At 38.4% G+C, this 17,358-nt stretch overlaps 1 protein-coding gene across 2 annotated transcripts in view; it reads left to right on the top strand.

Moving 5' to 3' along the window:
• DROSHA (drosha ribonuclease III) overlaps positions 1–17,358 on the top strand; it is a 129,576-nt gene that overhangs the window by 48,151 nt on the left and 64,067 nt on the right. For both annotated transcript variants that reach the window (XM_065874879.1, XM_065874878.1), the window contains 4 exons: positions 4,754–4,923; positions 9,337–9,461; positions 11,082–11,181; positions 12,808–12,915. In XM_065874879.1, the coding sequence (XP_065730951.1) occupies positions 4,754–4,923; positions 9,337–9,461; positions 11,082–11,181; positions 12,808–12,915 (503 nt within the window). The remainder of the gene's footprint in view (positions 1–4,753; positions 4,924–9,336; positions 9,462–11,081; positions 11,182–12,807; positions 12,916–17,358) is intronic.

Genomic DNA, 17,358 nt, shown 5'->3' with positions numbered 1-17,358 from the left:
AGCCAAATAGTTGATATGAGCTCTCCTAGAGCCACCTGAAGGTTTTATCCTGACTGTAGTTAGGGCTGGGGCAGGGCATAATTCAAGTTAGGAAGGCTGCACTTACGGGGAAGCCTGTTCATTGTTTATATCATTGCTGTAGTAAAGCTTTGAGAATCCTGAATCAATTTTGCAAATCAGTTATCTAGCAGATTGATTTTTGGAGAAGTAATTCTTTAGGTATGGCTGACAGAGAGCCAGAGGGTGGGAGAGTATATCAAAATTCCCAGGAGGGAAGTGTAGTTTGGAAAAAACATCAATTGATATAGCATCTTAATATAACTTTGTATTTGGAAAGTTTAGAAAATACTGTGTTGTTAATACAAATTTTCAAAACTTAAGATTATACAAAGGTGTCTTAGTAGGAATATAAAGGAGACATGGTAATGAAGCTATATAGTTATTCTCAGTGTAAGGAAAGAGGAAGGTATTTTTATATTTCTTAAAATTGAGTGTTACAGCCTTGAGAAATACTCGTTTAACCAGCTGTATTCTTTTAAATTTTATTTTATTTTTTTTGGCTGCATTGGGTCTTCGTTGTGGTGTGCAGGCTTCTCACTGCGGTGGCTCCTCTTGTTGCGGAGCACGGGCTCTAGAGCGTAGGCTCAGTAGTTGTGGCACACAGGCTCTAGAGCGCAGGCTCAGTAGTTGTGGCGCATGGGCTTAGTTGCTCCGCGGCATGTCGGATCTTCCCCGGACCAGGGCTTGAACCCGTGTCCCCTGCATTGGCAGGCGGACTCTTACCCATTGTGCCACCAGGGAAGTCCCCCAGCTGTATTCTTAACACAAATTCCCTAGCAAATTGCCCCTACCCCCAATAACCATATAAATAATCAAGCAATATAAGCTGAGAGAATTGGGTCTCTAAGAAACAGTTTATAAAGTCTGTCAGTTCATTAATGACTGTCCAGATTCATTCCCCGAAACACAAACTCCAGTTTTTCCCAAATAATGAACCGTTGTCACAGTTCCAGTCCCAGTGCTGGCAGAATTCCTGCTAACCTTAGCTTACCCACTCTCATTTCTCACTTATATCATGTCCTATTTATCTCAGCCAACGAGATAAAGATTACTTCCTAGCCCTCAGTGACATAGTTCCATAAATCCCCAACATAAACATGTAGCAAAGACAAACCAAAAGAGCCAATTCATTAACATTAGTAAATTCATGGCAGTCTGCGAGCAAGTGGCCACGTTATTTATCCGCTTCAGAAAGTCATTCCACAAATATTTCTGGAGTGTCTTTTTTTGCCTGACTGGGTGTGAGGGATGCAGCCCTTGCCCCGTGGGCTCTGCAGGACTTTGTAGTCACGTCTACTTTTCCTTATATTTCCGTAAGGATTTCACCTCAGGTTATCTGTCCTGAGTTTCTGCTTTTTCACATTGGTAAATATCTATCTTTTTAGATTTTAGTTGCTATTTAAAATATTTAGCAGATTTCAACATGGATTTACAATTTCCCCTTCAGCATTACCAATTTTGCACCTGATGTGTGTATGTTTTTTAAAAAATTATTTCTAGTTCCATGCTGCTATAAAACTCTCCTTCCACATCAGCAGCTTTGCACCTAATCTAGGTAGATGCGTTCTCATAAGCATTCAGTGGCTTTCCTTCTGTCTCTCACAGGTATTCTTCTCCTAAATTGGGCAGTGCCCTTGGTTTGTAGGTTTAAGTGTTACTCCCTCCCACTAGCTCTTTGAGTTTTTTATTCTTTTCACTTTAAATTCAACGCCGCTACTCCTTTTCACTTTTATTTGAAGTGCCCTGAAGTCAGCCACTTGTAACTGCTTGTGGGGAGATTCTGGTGCCAGTGTGTATACCTGGACTTGCATATCTTTTCTCCTTCCACCAGGCACCAGCCTCCCCAAATAAAATCTGAATGTTTTTTTCTAATCCTCGCAGCAAAACAACCCTCTGCTGCTTATAGTATCCTAGACTCCTGATGTATCCTTATAGGCTTACAGTGCTCTTTAGTAACCTTAACGAATACAATGATTACAATCTAAAGACTATTTTACTCTTTCCTTGGTGCCTAGAATCTCGTTAGTGTGGCAGTTCTTCTCGGGGCTGTCTAGGTTTTCTTTATCCCTGTTGCCCTGTATGTGGACACGTGCAAGTGTAAGTCAACTTACTCTGACTTTAAGAGTTCTCTTGTCCACCTGGTCACTTCAGGCCCCCCTAGAAGCAGAGATTACCATGGGCTCAGACGGACAGGTAGGCATTATGACTATGCTGGGCTCCATAGCAAAGAGGGGAACATCATTGATTGAGAAAGACATGTCACGTGCAGGCGGATTAAAATTTCTATTGAGACAGACTGAGAAATATGCCCTTAACCATGGAAGTTTGTTAATCGAAGGTGATTCCTGGGTTTAAGGCAGATGTTTTGTAATGAGGCATAAAAAATTTTTACTGCTGTGAACAATAATATGAAGGGTAGGTAGAACATGTCCTCATGTGGGTTGATTGTATTTTGTACTTTAGTTACTTCTTAGACGGTTATTTTTTTTTAAGAGACTCTGTGTCTTTAAGAGAGCTCTGTTTTCAGAATGTTATGTGCAAAGATTCCTCTAGGAACAGTTGTGATTAGTCATCATTAGCCAACTTGCTTCTTGAAGGCCTAGAGCTTGTGTTTTTGTTTGTTTGTTTGTTTGTTTTCCATAATTGCTACATGGGACCACTCATAGTGCCTGGCACGTGATGGTGAAAAACATGCTCCCGTCTGAGAGTCAAGTCCAGAGCGCTTCCCGTGCTCTGTAAAGCTTGGCAAGGTCTGACTTCCCTGCTGCCTCCCTCACGCTCTCCTCCTCCTCACTCCATCCACGCTGGCTTCTTGGCAGTTCCTGGAACACATCAATCCCACTGCACCTTAGGGCTTTTGCTATGTTTTCTACCCAAGACAACCCGCTCCCAGATAGCCTCATGGGGCTCCTCTGCTTCTTTCAGGTCTTTGCTCACATGACACCTCTTCAAAGACACCTTTCCTGACCACCCTTTTATGTGTAGTTGCCCAGTTTGACCCTTATTCATAGCAGTTATCTCTGATCTATTATTATGTAGTTGTTTTTTATTGTATCTTTCCCTCTGCTGGAATATAAGGGTTTTTTTTTTTTTTAGAAGATGTTGGGGGTAGGAGTTTATTAATTAATTAATTTATTTTTACTGTGTTGGGTCTTCGTTTCTGTGCAAGGGCTTTCTCTAGTTGTGGCAAGCAGGGGCCACTCTTCATCACGGTGCACGGGCCTCTCACTATCGCGGCCTCTCTTGTTGCGGAGCACAGGCTCCAGACGCGCAGGCTCAGTAGTTGTGGCTCACGGGCCTAGTTGCTCCGCGTTATGTGGGATCCTCCCAGACCAGGGCTCGAACCCGTGTCCCCTGCATTAGCAGGCAGATTCTCAACCACTGTGTCACCAGGAAAGCCCATAAGGGGTTTTGGCTATTTAACACAGCTGTGTTTCCTAGGCCTGCTACATGATAGGTGCTTGGTAATTATTGAATGAATGAATGCATATTTAGAATTAATGAATGAATGCATTCCTACATATATAGTGGCCCTGTAGCAGCAATGCCATCTAATTCCAGAGCAGCATCTGAGATAGAAAGACACAGATCAAAAAGAAATTTTGTGTAGGCTTCAGTTCTTAGCCCATAGCAACTTGAATTAAAATCTTTTATCTTCTTCCATTTTCTAGTATCCCAGATTCCTTGGCTGCCATGAACTCTTCTGTCTAGCACAAATAGGACCCCCTTGTTTATTCCTACCCATCTCCACCATCTTGGTCCCCTTGTTTCTCCATGAAGTGTTTGGTCCTATACCACTGTTCCTAGCATGTCTCATGACCTGGGAAGGGTAGTTATTGTTCTCTACACCTTCAGGGCTCTTGTCCTTCCTTTGGGTGGGACTAGGCAGAGAAAAGGTGGTTGTACATGCTGGTCAAGAACCTAAGCCCAAAGAGAAGGCAGAAGCCTGTGAATCTGAAATTAATGCTCACATTAGATCAATGTCTTTGATTCATCAAGTACCAGATTAATTGATTTTTTCCAAGGTGCTTTCATTATGTTCTTTGTTGTTTTTATCCTCTGTAATTGGTAATATATGCTTCTGTAAGTCTCAGAGTACTTGGTATTTTTTCCATGTACTAACTCCACAATGATTTTCATGATATTAGTACAAGCTCTTTAGCTCTATTCCTCATGGCAGGTGCAGCACATTAGCACCAAAAAATTAGACCATAATGCAACGATAGCTTACTGAAAACATCCGTAAATATCTCATAAAAGCTTAGAATTTCCTTAAATCAGTAACATCACTGTCAAAGAGCTTTCATCTGTTACCCTGTAGAGAGTGATAAAATACTTAAAACATAACACGGTTCTGTATATTATAAACTGTGGTTCTTTACATTAGGTGGTTTTAAATTTATTTAGGTAGGCACCTTTTTTATATTCCTACCTTACATATGGGCCTTTTATCATTTATAATGCCATCGTTGCCATTTTAGTAAATAAGGTAGTTTATGAGCACCATTCATGAGTGAAACAAATGGCTTTCCTGTTATTTAGCACCTGGTTAAACAAAGGTTTAATGATGTAAATTCTGTACTGCCTTTTTAAAAATGCTCTCTTCTCATTGTCTCGTTTTTCCTTATTGGGTGGATGACTGGCTGTTAATTGAGTAGCCCTATTTTTCCCTCTCTCTCCACCGTCCCCTAAGACGGAGGAAAGGAAGTACTGTCCATGCACCAGATCCTCCTTTACTTATTACGGTGTAGCAAAGCCCTGGTTCCCGAAGAGGAGATCGCCAATATGCTTCAGTGGGAAGAACTCGAGTGGCAGAAATATGCGGAAGAATGCAAAGGCATGATTGTCACCAACCCTGGGACGGTATGTGCTGGTGTTGACAGTCAGAGACTGAATCACCTTCGTTTCAGGTTTGAGTGTTTTGCAAAAACGATAACAGAACATTTTTAAAGATTTAGGTATTCATTGCTTCTTGTTCTTTGAGAATTTTTTTCCTTTAAATATTTAGTAAATAAGAAAAATATAATGTAGGCATATTTAGTAATTTCATCTGCTTAGTAAATTTATTCTGATTATTATGGAGAATTTTGAAGTGTTTAGATATGTTCAGATCTGATTTTTTGCTGAGTATAAAAGTAATATGTCTTCACTATAGAAAATTAGGAAAATAGAAAAACGGCCCAATGAAGATAAAAATTACCCATAATTCCATAGTGATACTATTCACTTTTCTAGTTTCTTTAGAATAGACATATTTCATATTGTTTTGAAACAAAATTGGCATCATACTATTAAATATTAACATTCAGACCTTTTCCTTCTTATCCTCCTCCAGGAACAACCACCACGAAGTTGTTTCTTTTCCTTAGTCTTAAATCTCTTTAGGCGTATAATAAAAAAAAATGCCCCTAAGTTGTTTAATTAACCCCCTGTTATTGGGCACCTAGGTTGCTTCCAGATTTTTGCTATAACAAATAATGCTGTGTTGAATTTGTATATATGTGTGTAAACATGTATACATATGTATGTATTTTATCTTTGAATGTGTCCATTTAATTCCTTAAGGTAGGCACATTTTGAAGGCTTTTGGTACATGTTATAAATTGCCTTCCAGAGGGTTGTAGAATTTGCACTCTGACAAGGAGTATATGAGATTGCCCATTCCTTCATATGCTTATACTAGTTTAACAAGAAACTTTGTCAATTTGGTAGGAAAAAAAATTGATACTATTTAGTTCAGTTTTCTGTTTATTTTGGTTTCTAGCAAAAATTGGTATTTTAAATGTTTATTGACCTTTAAAGTTTTTTTCCTGATAATGGCTTATCGGTATCCTTTGTCTAACTTTCTTTTGTGGTATTTGTCGTTTTTTATTGATTCTTTGCCATAATTGTTACAAATATTTCCCATTTTATTCATTTTGTTTTATAAATTTTTGGCTTTAAAATTTGCTTCTAATGTTTATTTTGAGGTAAAAATATAAAAATCAAAGCAGAGAATTAATAGATAAGTAGTTTTCTCTTATAAAGAATATGCTGTTTTATATATTTATTAAAAAATTGTTTTGTCTAAAATGTTATTTCATAAAATAGTTACATATCGGCATCTTATCAGGATACAGTTTTCCAAAAGTGGAGAATTAAAATACTTCTATGTAAAGAAACAGAGTAGTCTATTTAAACAAAGCTGTTGTTTTTAAAAGGCTGCCAAATTGCTTAATAGCCTTGATTCATAAAAATAAAAACTCTGGATCAATTTGTTGTAGCATGACAGTAACATCTGCACAAGCAAAATGTTGCTATTTGCAAATCAAATATTCCAACTAATACTGATTATTTTAAACAAATCTAGAAAGTGAAAGTTTAATAACATATTTAAACATTAAACTTGTTTAAAACTAAAAAAGTTATACAATTTTTACTGTTACATTGTTTAGCCACACAAATAATTATTAAAGTAACTTTAAAAGAAGTATACAATATGTATAGCTGATTCACTTTGTTGTAAAGCAGAAACTAACACACCATTGTAAAGCAATTATACCCCAATAAAGATGTTTAAAAAAAAAAAAAAAAAAAAAGAAGTATACAAGTCATAGTACTGTGCAAGTGTGTCTCTGGACTTAATTTTTCTGTAAACAGTTGCACAAATTTACATTTCTTCTGTCAGTTTTATAGTTGGGTCAGAGGATGGGTAGGTGTGATGGTGGTGGGAGACATGCCTTTTCACCTTGGTAGGTCTGCTTGAAGAATCCCATGATTTACTGTGGAAACACTTTCATCCTGGGGCTTTCTTCCACAGCCTGGTTAAAATTCCCTAAGATCCTACGATCAGTTGGAGAGCTTTTGAAAATATAAGAATGCCCTGATGCACCCCACCCCATATGCTCCACGTAATGGGGTTCAAAGATCTGAAGTTTAAAAAAATAATCCTCAGTTGCTTCTGGTTCACTCCTTGCTTGTTTTTGAGACAATGGCATAGAGGATATTTACTCCATTACCATGATCATCATTCAACTCAGTTGTTGAGGGACTACTACGTGAGCCAGGTGCTAGTGAAGTATATACATTATATATGTTGCTTGTCCAGCTGCAAACTCACAGCATATCCATATGAAAGGAGTTTGTGATGAATTATTGAATCAATGGACCAATCTGAAAAAGCCGGTCAGGAAAGCTTGTAGTTTTTGGTGAGATCACTGGGCCGGGCTGCCAGGCATTCTTCATAAACATTCTACTGTGGTATTTAAGGAATCAAGAAATTGTATAAATTATTGGCACAATTGAATGTACATACTTGAGATGGTATATGGCCAGTTTTAAAGATAATAAGGAAACCACAGGTTAGTCAGGGTGAAAGGTTTATGTTGGAAAGTAATTGGAAATAAATTAAGAAAGCTAAGTTTGGGTGCCACGCTTAGGGACATGTTGAAGTTAATTTTTTTTTTCTTCTTTTAGTATTTAGTCTTAGTGTAAAGGAGAAAAATATTATGAAAACTCAGTATAATAAAACATCCTTTCATTATATCCTTTTGAGAATAGGGCAGAATAGACATGGTACCACATTTCATCCTCTGCAGTACTTGCTTTGGAAGATTGCCCAGTGGTAAGGATATAGGGGAATTTATTAAAAATTTCCAAACCATTATGGTCACATTAAGTACTTTATTGCTGCAGAACTTAGAAGAATTAATCTCCCTCCCTAGGTACTTTGCCTCTGCTGGGGAATACTTTGGTCATTGGCGAGAATGTTTTTTATTCTTCTACAAAAATGGTGTGATAGATACTGTAGGGTGTGGCCAAAGTCTAGAACTTATTTCATCGCCTCCCCCTATAAATTAGAGATACTATAGATATTTTAAATCACTATTTCCTCTGTTGATACCATAGCATGGTATTTAAAATCATGAAAACATGAATACTTCACTAGCGTTTTTCCGTGGGGCAATCCCTCTTTTAAAAATGAATTCTGCTGCTTTGATGCATAAAATATTGGAAACAATTCTTAGACCCAAATAACATGTTGCTACTGTTGATGGGCATTTAAATAATTTTATCTTAGGTTTTCTGTGACCAAAATCTTCTCCAATTATTAATTTTGAGAGCAGAGGTCAACTTTTCAAGATGCTAGTAAAATTTTGACTGTTAAATGACATTGAAATATTCTTTAAAAACTGAAGTCTAAGTTGTTTTTTCACTAATCTAGATGAATTTACACAAATCTTTTTACTTTGTCACCAACTTGTACTTGTCACATGGCTGACTAGGACTACGGTTGTGGGTAGGGTAACCAGCTTGTCCCAGTTGCTGGGGGCTTTTTCAGTTTTAACATTGAAACCTCTGTGTCCTGGACAAACAAGTCATAGTTGTTGGGCATAGCTGTTCAACAGAATGAAGCTTATTGGCCTCCATGGGGATCAACTCTATAGCCTTGGCTCTAAAGCAACTGAGCCAAAGACCCCACAATCTCTTAGTAAGAATTTAGTTTCTAATTAGGGACTGCCCTGAGCATTGAGTATAAGCAAGGAGGTTGTTAAAGCATACTCTCTGTGATTTTACCATCTTTTCACAAACTTAAGCTTTCAAGATGAAAGACATTTTACAAATGGATCCTCATACTTAAGTAACTTAAGAAGGAACCAGCTGTTCACTTCTTTTTTTATTAGACTTGGGGGGAAAAAAAAAGACTTATGAAGCTCTCTATTAAAATTTAAGAATGGCCTACATGGACATAATAAGAGAAGCTTAACTATTTGGTCTTTGTGCCACCATACCTTTTAACTTAAAGGTATAGAATTAAAGGAATACACAAGGTACACAGAGAACTAATGGGGGAAAAAATTATATAGAGGCATCTGTCTGTGCCTTCTGAGTAGAAATAAGCTATTCATTTGAAATGTGAAATTAAAGCAGAATAAGTCAGCATATCTCTTTCTGGTCATGTGGAATACTTCCTCTGTGTCTTTGGAGAGGTTAAGGAAAAGTTACATCTGCCTAAGTGTCCTTTCAAAAGTTTAATTTTTAAAGGTTTCTATGTGGATGGCAAACAAGGACAAAATCATTGTTCATTATGCCAAATGGCACAAACTCATTTATAGGGATGACATTATAGTTTTTATATAGTTTAGCTGCTATGATTAAAGGGTTTTTAAATGACATTTTCCCTTTGGGGATGAGGCTTTCCTAGGGAAAAATCCGATTACTTTCTTCCCTACTTAGATTAAAGACAATACTTAAAGAATTCTTAAGGGAATAAATGGCTTTGATTTTTCTCTCTAGAAACCAAGCTCTGTCCGCATCGATCAACTGGATCGTGAACAGTTCAACCCCGATGTGATTACTTTTCCTATTATTGTCCACTTTGGGATACGCCCTGCACAGTTGAGTTATGCTGGAGACCCACAGTAAGATATTTTTCAGTGTTTGTCTTAGCCAATTTCACCTTCTACTAACAGCTGAATTAGCGAGGAATCCCCTTTAGTGGATTTTTTCTTTTTAAAAATTAAGACCTGAAATGAGCCATGTTTCCAAATTTAGGTTACCAAATGAAGGAGGTTTTGGTAGCTCCTGAAGAATTATTTTCTCTACATGTTTGACTGCAGGAAATTACTATTCAATAGATTATCCTTGGCAGTCGTGGTCATATGAGTCCTGTATGTTTTTAACCTTTAAGGAACTTTTCCTTTATCCATCATTATAGTACTTACTGTTATGATTCTTTTTTATTTTTTTCAGTGCCCTCTAGAGGAAAGTAGCGCCATGTTGGTTCTTAGCACTGCCACATTTATGCAGAGTTCTGTTTTTTGGGTACATCTTAGTAAGAGCCCAACATCCCATGCAAAGTCAAGGGTTGTATTGGAAGGAGAAGCCATGACTTCTGACTCTTAGAATTGATGTCACTTTCCAACTGGCATGTTAGTGTTTTGCTGGGAGAAAATGAAGATGTGTGGGAATGGAAATAGTACCATTATATTCTTCAGGAGTGTTTGGATTCTCTACCTTGTTAAACAAACAAACCGTCTCCTGATTTAATTTTGTTAAAGGATTCATAATGGGAGAAAAGGGCATGGGAGATTTTCAATTCATAAATCCAATTCTGGCTGCTATATTAGAAGAGGCTAAAGGGTTTTGTTCTTTTTTTCCCCCCCTTTGGATAAAAGTATGAAGCAGTGAACCAGGCACTGTGTAAGTACGTCTTCCTTTCCTCCATTCTCTAAAAAAATGTTATCAAAAAGGAGACACCCAGCTAAGGCCAAGAAAGGAGCAGTTTCAGTATGACAGAAAATCTTAGGAAAGTCCTTTCTTTTCAGAAAAGTGTTAGTAGAATGTGATTAGGCTCTCGTGGACTCTCAGATGGCAGGAGTGTAAACTGATAAAAGACTTCATATTCTCTTCATTTCCAGGATGCTTTAACTATGATCCAGGTTATAACATATTTGGTTACAAATATGCTTATTTTTGTCATGGCATATACAAATTGATATACACCATTTGTCTTTTTTCCCTTCCCAGTGGAAAAATGGATGTATGTAGCCATATAGCTTGGGTATTGTCCCAAAAGGGGTTCTCTTTTCTAATACTCTCCAACTTTTACTTTCAGTGAAGGCATTTTGGACACAGACAGTATCTTTATTAAGTAAGAGGTCTTTCAACAAACATCAGAAAACACATGTTTAAATAAAACGTGTTACTTTCGAAGAGGTAACAATGAGAAACCATACATGTTTCTATTGGTTTTTATGTGTCTCCCTAGGAATTTTTTCCAGAGAGATTCATCCGTATAGTGACACCTCATTTTCAGCCCATGTAGGCAGCAGTCAATAAGTAGGTTGCAGATGCCTCTTGGTCATCCTGCCACTCAGCGCCCCCAGATCACATCCTTCCTTAGAATGAAGGTCTGCTGCCATTAAGGATATTCACAAGAATGCATTTATGATTGAGCGGGCCTGTTAGAACACCTGGCTTTATTGCACTTTAGATTTGCCTTCTTTTTGTCTGAGGTGTCTGTCTGTCCTTTTCCTTAGGTACCAGAAACTGTGGAAGAGTTATGTAAAACTTCGCCACCTCCTAGCAAATAGCCCTAAAGTCAAACAAACTGACAAGCAGAAGCTGGCACAGAGGGAGGTTGGTATCGGACCCTGTTCTCCTGTGACTAATGGTGATGCATTTCAGGTTTACTGGAGATTGTTTTCACAACAATCTTTAAAACAATTGGTTTAAAGAAACTTTTAAAAAATCACACTTTATTCCCCTCCTCACATTAGTATGCTGATTGATTTTTTTCATCTTTTAGTAGCTAAGGGACCATTTTCTCCCCCTAAAAAGGCCAGTTTTTTAAAGAAAGTTGGGAATAAATATAGCTTCTATAGAAGTTAGAGTTTAAAACGTGCTGGATCAGCCTTTTATCGTTAATCAGGCTGCACATAGTACCACTCATTCAAATTTCGTGGTCTTAAAGTTGTAAAAGATTGGCTTCCATATGTCTGTTAGTTTGGTAAGGTGAACTGATTTTCTAAGGTTTTGTATCCCAAATTCCATATTTCTTTACTAATGGGTAGTATTATCTGTACTCTAGGATCATTTGTGTTTTAGTTTTAATTTTAAGAATAAATGGATTCAGTATCAACATAAATTTTGTCTTAGTAAGATTTTATTCTGTTGCCATAGTGTAAGAGCAAGGTGGGGTTTTTTTTGTTTGTTTTTTAAAAATATTTATTTATTTATTTTGGCTGTACCAGGTCTTGGTTGCAGCACACGGGATCCTCACTGTGGCATGCAGGATCTTTAGTTGCGGCATGCAGACTCTTAGTTGAGGCATGTATGCGGGATCTAGTTCCCCAACCGGGGATCGAACCCAGGCCCCCTGCATTGGGAGCACAGAGTCTTAGCCACTGGACCACCAGGGAAGTCCCAAGAGCAAGGTTTTGAAGCTGGCAAAAGTGTTTGAATTCTGACCTCATCACTTTCTGTGACTTGAGTCAGTCAGCTTCATTATAAAGGACAGAACCAAGGCCAAGAGAGGCTGACTGAAATGTCCCTCTGTTGGTGCACCCAGGGAAAAAGGTGGTTGTATGGACTTGGAAATACTCCATTTAACTTTCCTCCAGTGGTATTGGCCTGTAGTAGGAACTTAATCAATGGTGGAGCTGGTGGTGGTGGTTCCTGTTGTAATTATGAATTCCTATGAGATTTTTATTGAATAAGCGTACAAGTATAAAATTATTTTTTATCATTAATTATTTGAAAGGCGGCATAAAAGGGAAGAGTCAGTTCCTGTTTATGTCTTGCAGAAGTTTTGGATCACTGTCTTTTTTTAATAAAATGTACCCTTGCTGCAAGGGTTTGCAAATTGGAAGGTAGCTTTGACAATTACATGGGTTTCTGGTTAATTTACTGATTGTCTTTCTTATATGTAAATGCTTAGCATAAGGCTTGATTTAAATATAATTTTTACATGCTGATTTCAAATTCCAAACACCACATTTTGTTTCTTTTTCAGTAAAAGGGCATTTTTTGTTTGAACTTGCCAGAGTAGTTGATTTGGTTTAATTTTTTTCTTATCCATTTACCAGGAAAAGCTGGCTTATCCCCAAGGCCTTTATAATTTTTTTTTAATCTAATTTGGCAAGAAGAGGTTTGACTACCTGAATGTAAGGGTGAATGAATCCAGCTAATTTACTAATGCTTGTTGTTTGGCTTAGTATTGCTTTAGAACTTAAAGGTTACTCATCATAATGGGGTCTTTTCCAGGAAGCACTCCAGAAAATACGACAGAAGAACACCATGAGGCGAGAAGTAACAGTGGAGCTGAGTAGCCAAGGATTCTGGAAAACTGGCATCCGTTCTGATGTCTGTCAGGTGATGACACTTCTAAGGACACAATTATACCCAAACATCTCTTCCTCTAAAAGGCCTCTGGCACTGAAGTCTTCCTAATTCTGAGAAGTGTCTGCAGAACGTATCACCTGTAGCTAAATGGAACACCAACCGTGAATTGTTTTCTATCATTTGGGTTTTGTTTTTGTGTCAGTTTTCATGTCTTGTTTCATTGTGTGTGGGTGTGTGCACAGTGCGGGCATGGGAGGCACTGACTTAGTAGTGCTCAATTCTGTCTCTGTACACTGAATGGAGGCAGGTCTGTTCTTCAAATGCATCTGCCTGTTTGAGCGCGTGTGTAGGTGCCTGTCAAAAGAGATCCTCCAGCAGCTCTACGGGCAGATTCCTGAAGGTCGTGTGTACAAACTTTCCAGACTGATGACTCAGACTTAAATTTCAGAGAACGGAAGGCGTTTATGAACAGAAACAGTATACATTTCATGTTTGAGCCAAATGATAATATTTTTTCTTTGGGTAAACTTAATAGAGGAACATTTCAGCTATATATATAACTGGCTCACTAATAAGTATTTTTGTTTTCCTTATGGGTGGAATTTTTACCAGACTAGAGGTCCCCCAAACCGAGCATGTTCTTTGACTCTTCACGTGATTCTTTTGTTACGATTGATATTGGTTGCACTCCATGGGAATTACAGTAAAGGAAATGATTACCCAGGCTGGAGTCAGGTAATGCACTTTGCTATGTTCGAACTTTTGGAATAATACTTCCAGGCTGCCACTTATCTGTTGTGATGATAGCATGTATTGTAATAAGTTCAGATACTCTTAGGTATTCATTTCATCATAATGAGTTTTCTTTTAAAAAATCAGTGTTGGCATTTAATTATTGTATTGAACAGTGGAATTTAATCGTATCACTGAAGGAATTGCTATGTCATTCATTTACCATGTGAAGCTAAGTGTTTTTGTGCTAGGATGAACTGCTATTGATGCAGTATTGCTAAATAGTTTGAAAATAATCATCTACAGTGGTAGCCAGTACATCCACCGAGTCCTCAGTTATTTTGCCAATTGACCAGTTTTTTTTGTACTGTAAATATCTTCAGAAGCGACTCTCTTACTTCCATTGATTCTTTCTTAGCGCCACTTGGAGCCGTATCACCCAGTTTTTCTGTTTGCTAGTGTTTCTCCAAAACCAACACAACACCATAATGCCAACATAATGTCTTAAGACATCGTAAGAACAATGAGTGGAATCTTCAACAATCTGCTCAAAATCTGGTCATCGTGGTGACAAGTCAAAGTTGATTGTTTGAGATCATAACATTGAGCAGCATGAAGAACTGGAAAGGACCTGAGAGTTCTTCTAGTTCAGTGGCTTTTAAACTTGTGTTTTTGGTTGACTTTGAAGTTTTTTTTTGTTCGTTTGTTTTAAACAAAACCCTGTGGCGCCCTAGTTTGTAAAAAGATAAAAAAACAACTGATTGATGAGTGGTGTATGAAGGGAGTATCCATCCCATTGTACGAGATCTCTCTCCCACCCTGTGGAGCAGTCCTTAAGGCAGTTTTGTTCCGCTGAACACAGTTTTTTTGAAAGCATTGAGCTCTTTGTACCCTTTGTTTTGGTAAAACAAATAGGGGTGCTGAATGATATGTTCCCCTGCCATTTTATGGCCTTCAGCTGTGACACAAGTAGCTCCTCAGCTGGACTGGAAGCAGCTTGAGGACTAGGTTATCTTCTCTCTCTCGGTGTATATTATATTTTACATTCTGTTTTGAGATTGTTAGGCAAACACACTCCATCAATTCTTTTGACTAACTGGACCTGATTAAAACTTTGGCCAAAAAAAAACTTTGGCAAAGGTGAATACTTCTTTTTTTTTTTTTTTGGAGTACGCGGGCCTCTCACTGTTGTGGCCTCTCCCGTTGCGGAGCGCAGGCTCAGCAGCCATGGCTTACAGGCCCAGCCGCTCCGCGGCATGTGGGATCTTCCCGGACCGGGGCACGAACCCGCGTCCCCCGCATCGGCAGGCAGACTCCCAACCACTGCGCCACCAGGGAAGCCCAATACTTCTTGATCTAATAATGGTTCCTCCATCTGGAGGATTCCTGCTCTTCCACAGAAAACTGGCATCTGTTTCAAAGCCATGCTTCCATTCTCCTCTCCTATTTTTTTACAAGTAACATTGGCTCTTAACTATATTTAATTTCTTATCCCAGAATAAATGTTTTCTTTTTTGTGTGTGTTCCTTAAATAAGATGGCAGGTAGCATGTAATAGTGTAGTTTAAAACATTCAAAATAAATGCATTTAGTATTTTTCGTAATGAAGAATAAGAATCTGATTGAGAAATAGCAGTTAAATGAAATTGTACACTGAATACTCGGAATAACCCTGAAGCCTGTGAAAAAATGGACTCATACTTAATTTTAAGAGAAAGAGGCTGAGCGCAGCTCTAAAATTGTTGGGTGGGGGCAGGGAGAGGTTTCCTCTATTTGGTAGTTCATCGGTGTAGAACCTACTTTTTGTTAGTAATAATTGCTAGTGGGTTGCTAGCGAAAGCCTTGTGATGCTGTCAAGCTGCCACTGGCGACAAAACTATTATGATGAATCTAAGGCAGAGCAACCTAAGGACCAGCATCTCACTCTAGAAGTGGAATTTCCCAACCAGAGAAGACAGCAAGGGTTGTTAGGAGATAAGAAAATTCTACCTGATGCCCCAATCAGTGTTAGGAGGAATGGAAACCTACGGGTGGTCCAGTAACCTGTAATTACACGTGAACTAAATGCAGACTTGAACCATGTTTAGAGAGAAACTATTGAAAGATTTTCTCAGTGTTACTGCTTGTTAGAGTGAATTCCGGGTAATATGGAAGAAAAAGCAGAAATCAAAACCAAACTGAGGCTGAGAAATTCAGCATTATGACTCAGAAGAGGAAAAAGGGTATCATGTGGCTACAGTATCTGTGCTTTAAGAATGGGGTTTTGGGGCTTCCCTGGTGGCGCAGTGGTTGAGAGTCCGCCTGCCGATTCAGGGGACACAGGTTCGTGCCCCGGTACGGGAAGATCCCACATGCCGCGGAGCGGCTGGGCTCGTGAGCCATGGCCGCTGAGCCTGCGCGTCCGGAGCCTGTGCTCCACAACGGGAGAGGCCACAACAGTGAGAGGCCCGCGTACCGCAAAAAAAAAAAAACCAGAATGGGGTTCTGCACACCAAAGTTGAATTGGTGTCTTAGAGGAGTAGGTACCTGTGCCCTGTGCTATGCTAAGGAGGTTGTCCATGGAAATCAATAAACTGAATCACAAGAATGAAGGATGAATAAATGTGACACACAGAGCTGTCAAAAAAAGGAGCAAAGAATCTGCATCAGGACAGTCATACAACCAGTATGAGGCTCGTGCAAAACTGGAGGACACTACAACTCCTTATTTTTATGAGGAGGCATGGTGCCTGACGAACTACACGTCATGGCTGGTGTTTGCATTGAGTGGACAGAGTTGTATTTGGACTGATTAATAGCTGGCTGTCTTCCTATAGTGACTCTCTAGAATGGGATGGAAGCCTGCCATGTGTTATCAAACTAACTGATGTGCTTGCTCAGTGATTTAGCAGGTGATGACTGAACAGTGAAAAGAAACATCTCTAGGGATTAAGAGATTTTGGACAACACATTGAAGGAAGTATTTTCTAAGTTAAAACTTGGGGAAAAAAAGGAAGAACCTCTGAGAGGCATATGGCTTCACAGTTATTGTTAACAAAATCTTTGGACCATGTGAGAGGCTTGATTTTTTTTTTCTTTTTTTTTTTACTGGAGAAGTAATGTTTCTTGTGAAGAAAGGGAAGAAGATTTTGCTTAAAAGCTAACTGGCCTGATAGAGAACTATTATACTTCTATTTTTAAAAATATCAATATTACAGTAGTATAATATCAATATACAAGATTAGAGAGGAAAGTATAATGAATTCCATGGACTCATCAGTCAGTTTCGACAGTATCAACAACATTTCTATAATATCAAATGCTAGTCAATGTTCACATTTTCCCAATTGCCTATTAAATTTATTTGCCTGTTTGAAATGGAGTACAAACAAGATCCATACTTTGCGATTAGTTGTTTTTTTAAGTCTCTTTAAACTGTGGGTTCTCATTCCATTTCTCCCTTTGCTTTCCTTGCAAATTTTTATTGTGGAAGAAACTGGATCAGGTATTCTGTTGAGTTCCTAAGCTCTGATCAGGGTTTCCTTGATTGCAACTTTATGGGGTCATTTAACACGTGTTTCTGTCCCTTGTATTTCCTACAGATTGGTAGTTAGATCTAATACTGTGCCATCTAATACAGTATCACTGGCCACACATGGCTATTTGAATTTAAATTAATTAAAATGAAATTAAATGAAAAATTCAGTTCTTAGTTGCCCTCACCACATTTCAAGCACTTAATGGATACCTCTGGCCTAGTGTC

This window comes from Phocoena phocoena, chromosome 3 (assembly GCF_963924675.1).
Source record: "Phocoena phocoena chromosome 3, mPhoPho1.1, whole genome shotgun sequence".
NCBI lineage: Eukaryota > Metazoa > Chordata > Mammalia > Artiodactyla > Phocoenidae > Phocoena > Phocoena phocoena.
Note: the sequence above shows the minus strand (reverse complement) of the source record. Positions and strands in the feature narration are given on the sequence as shown.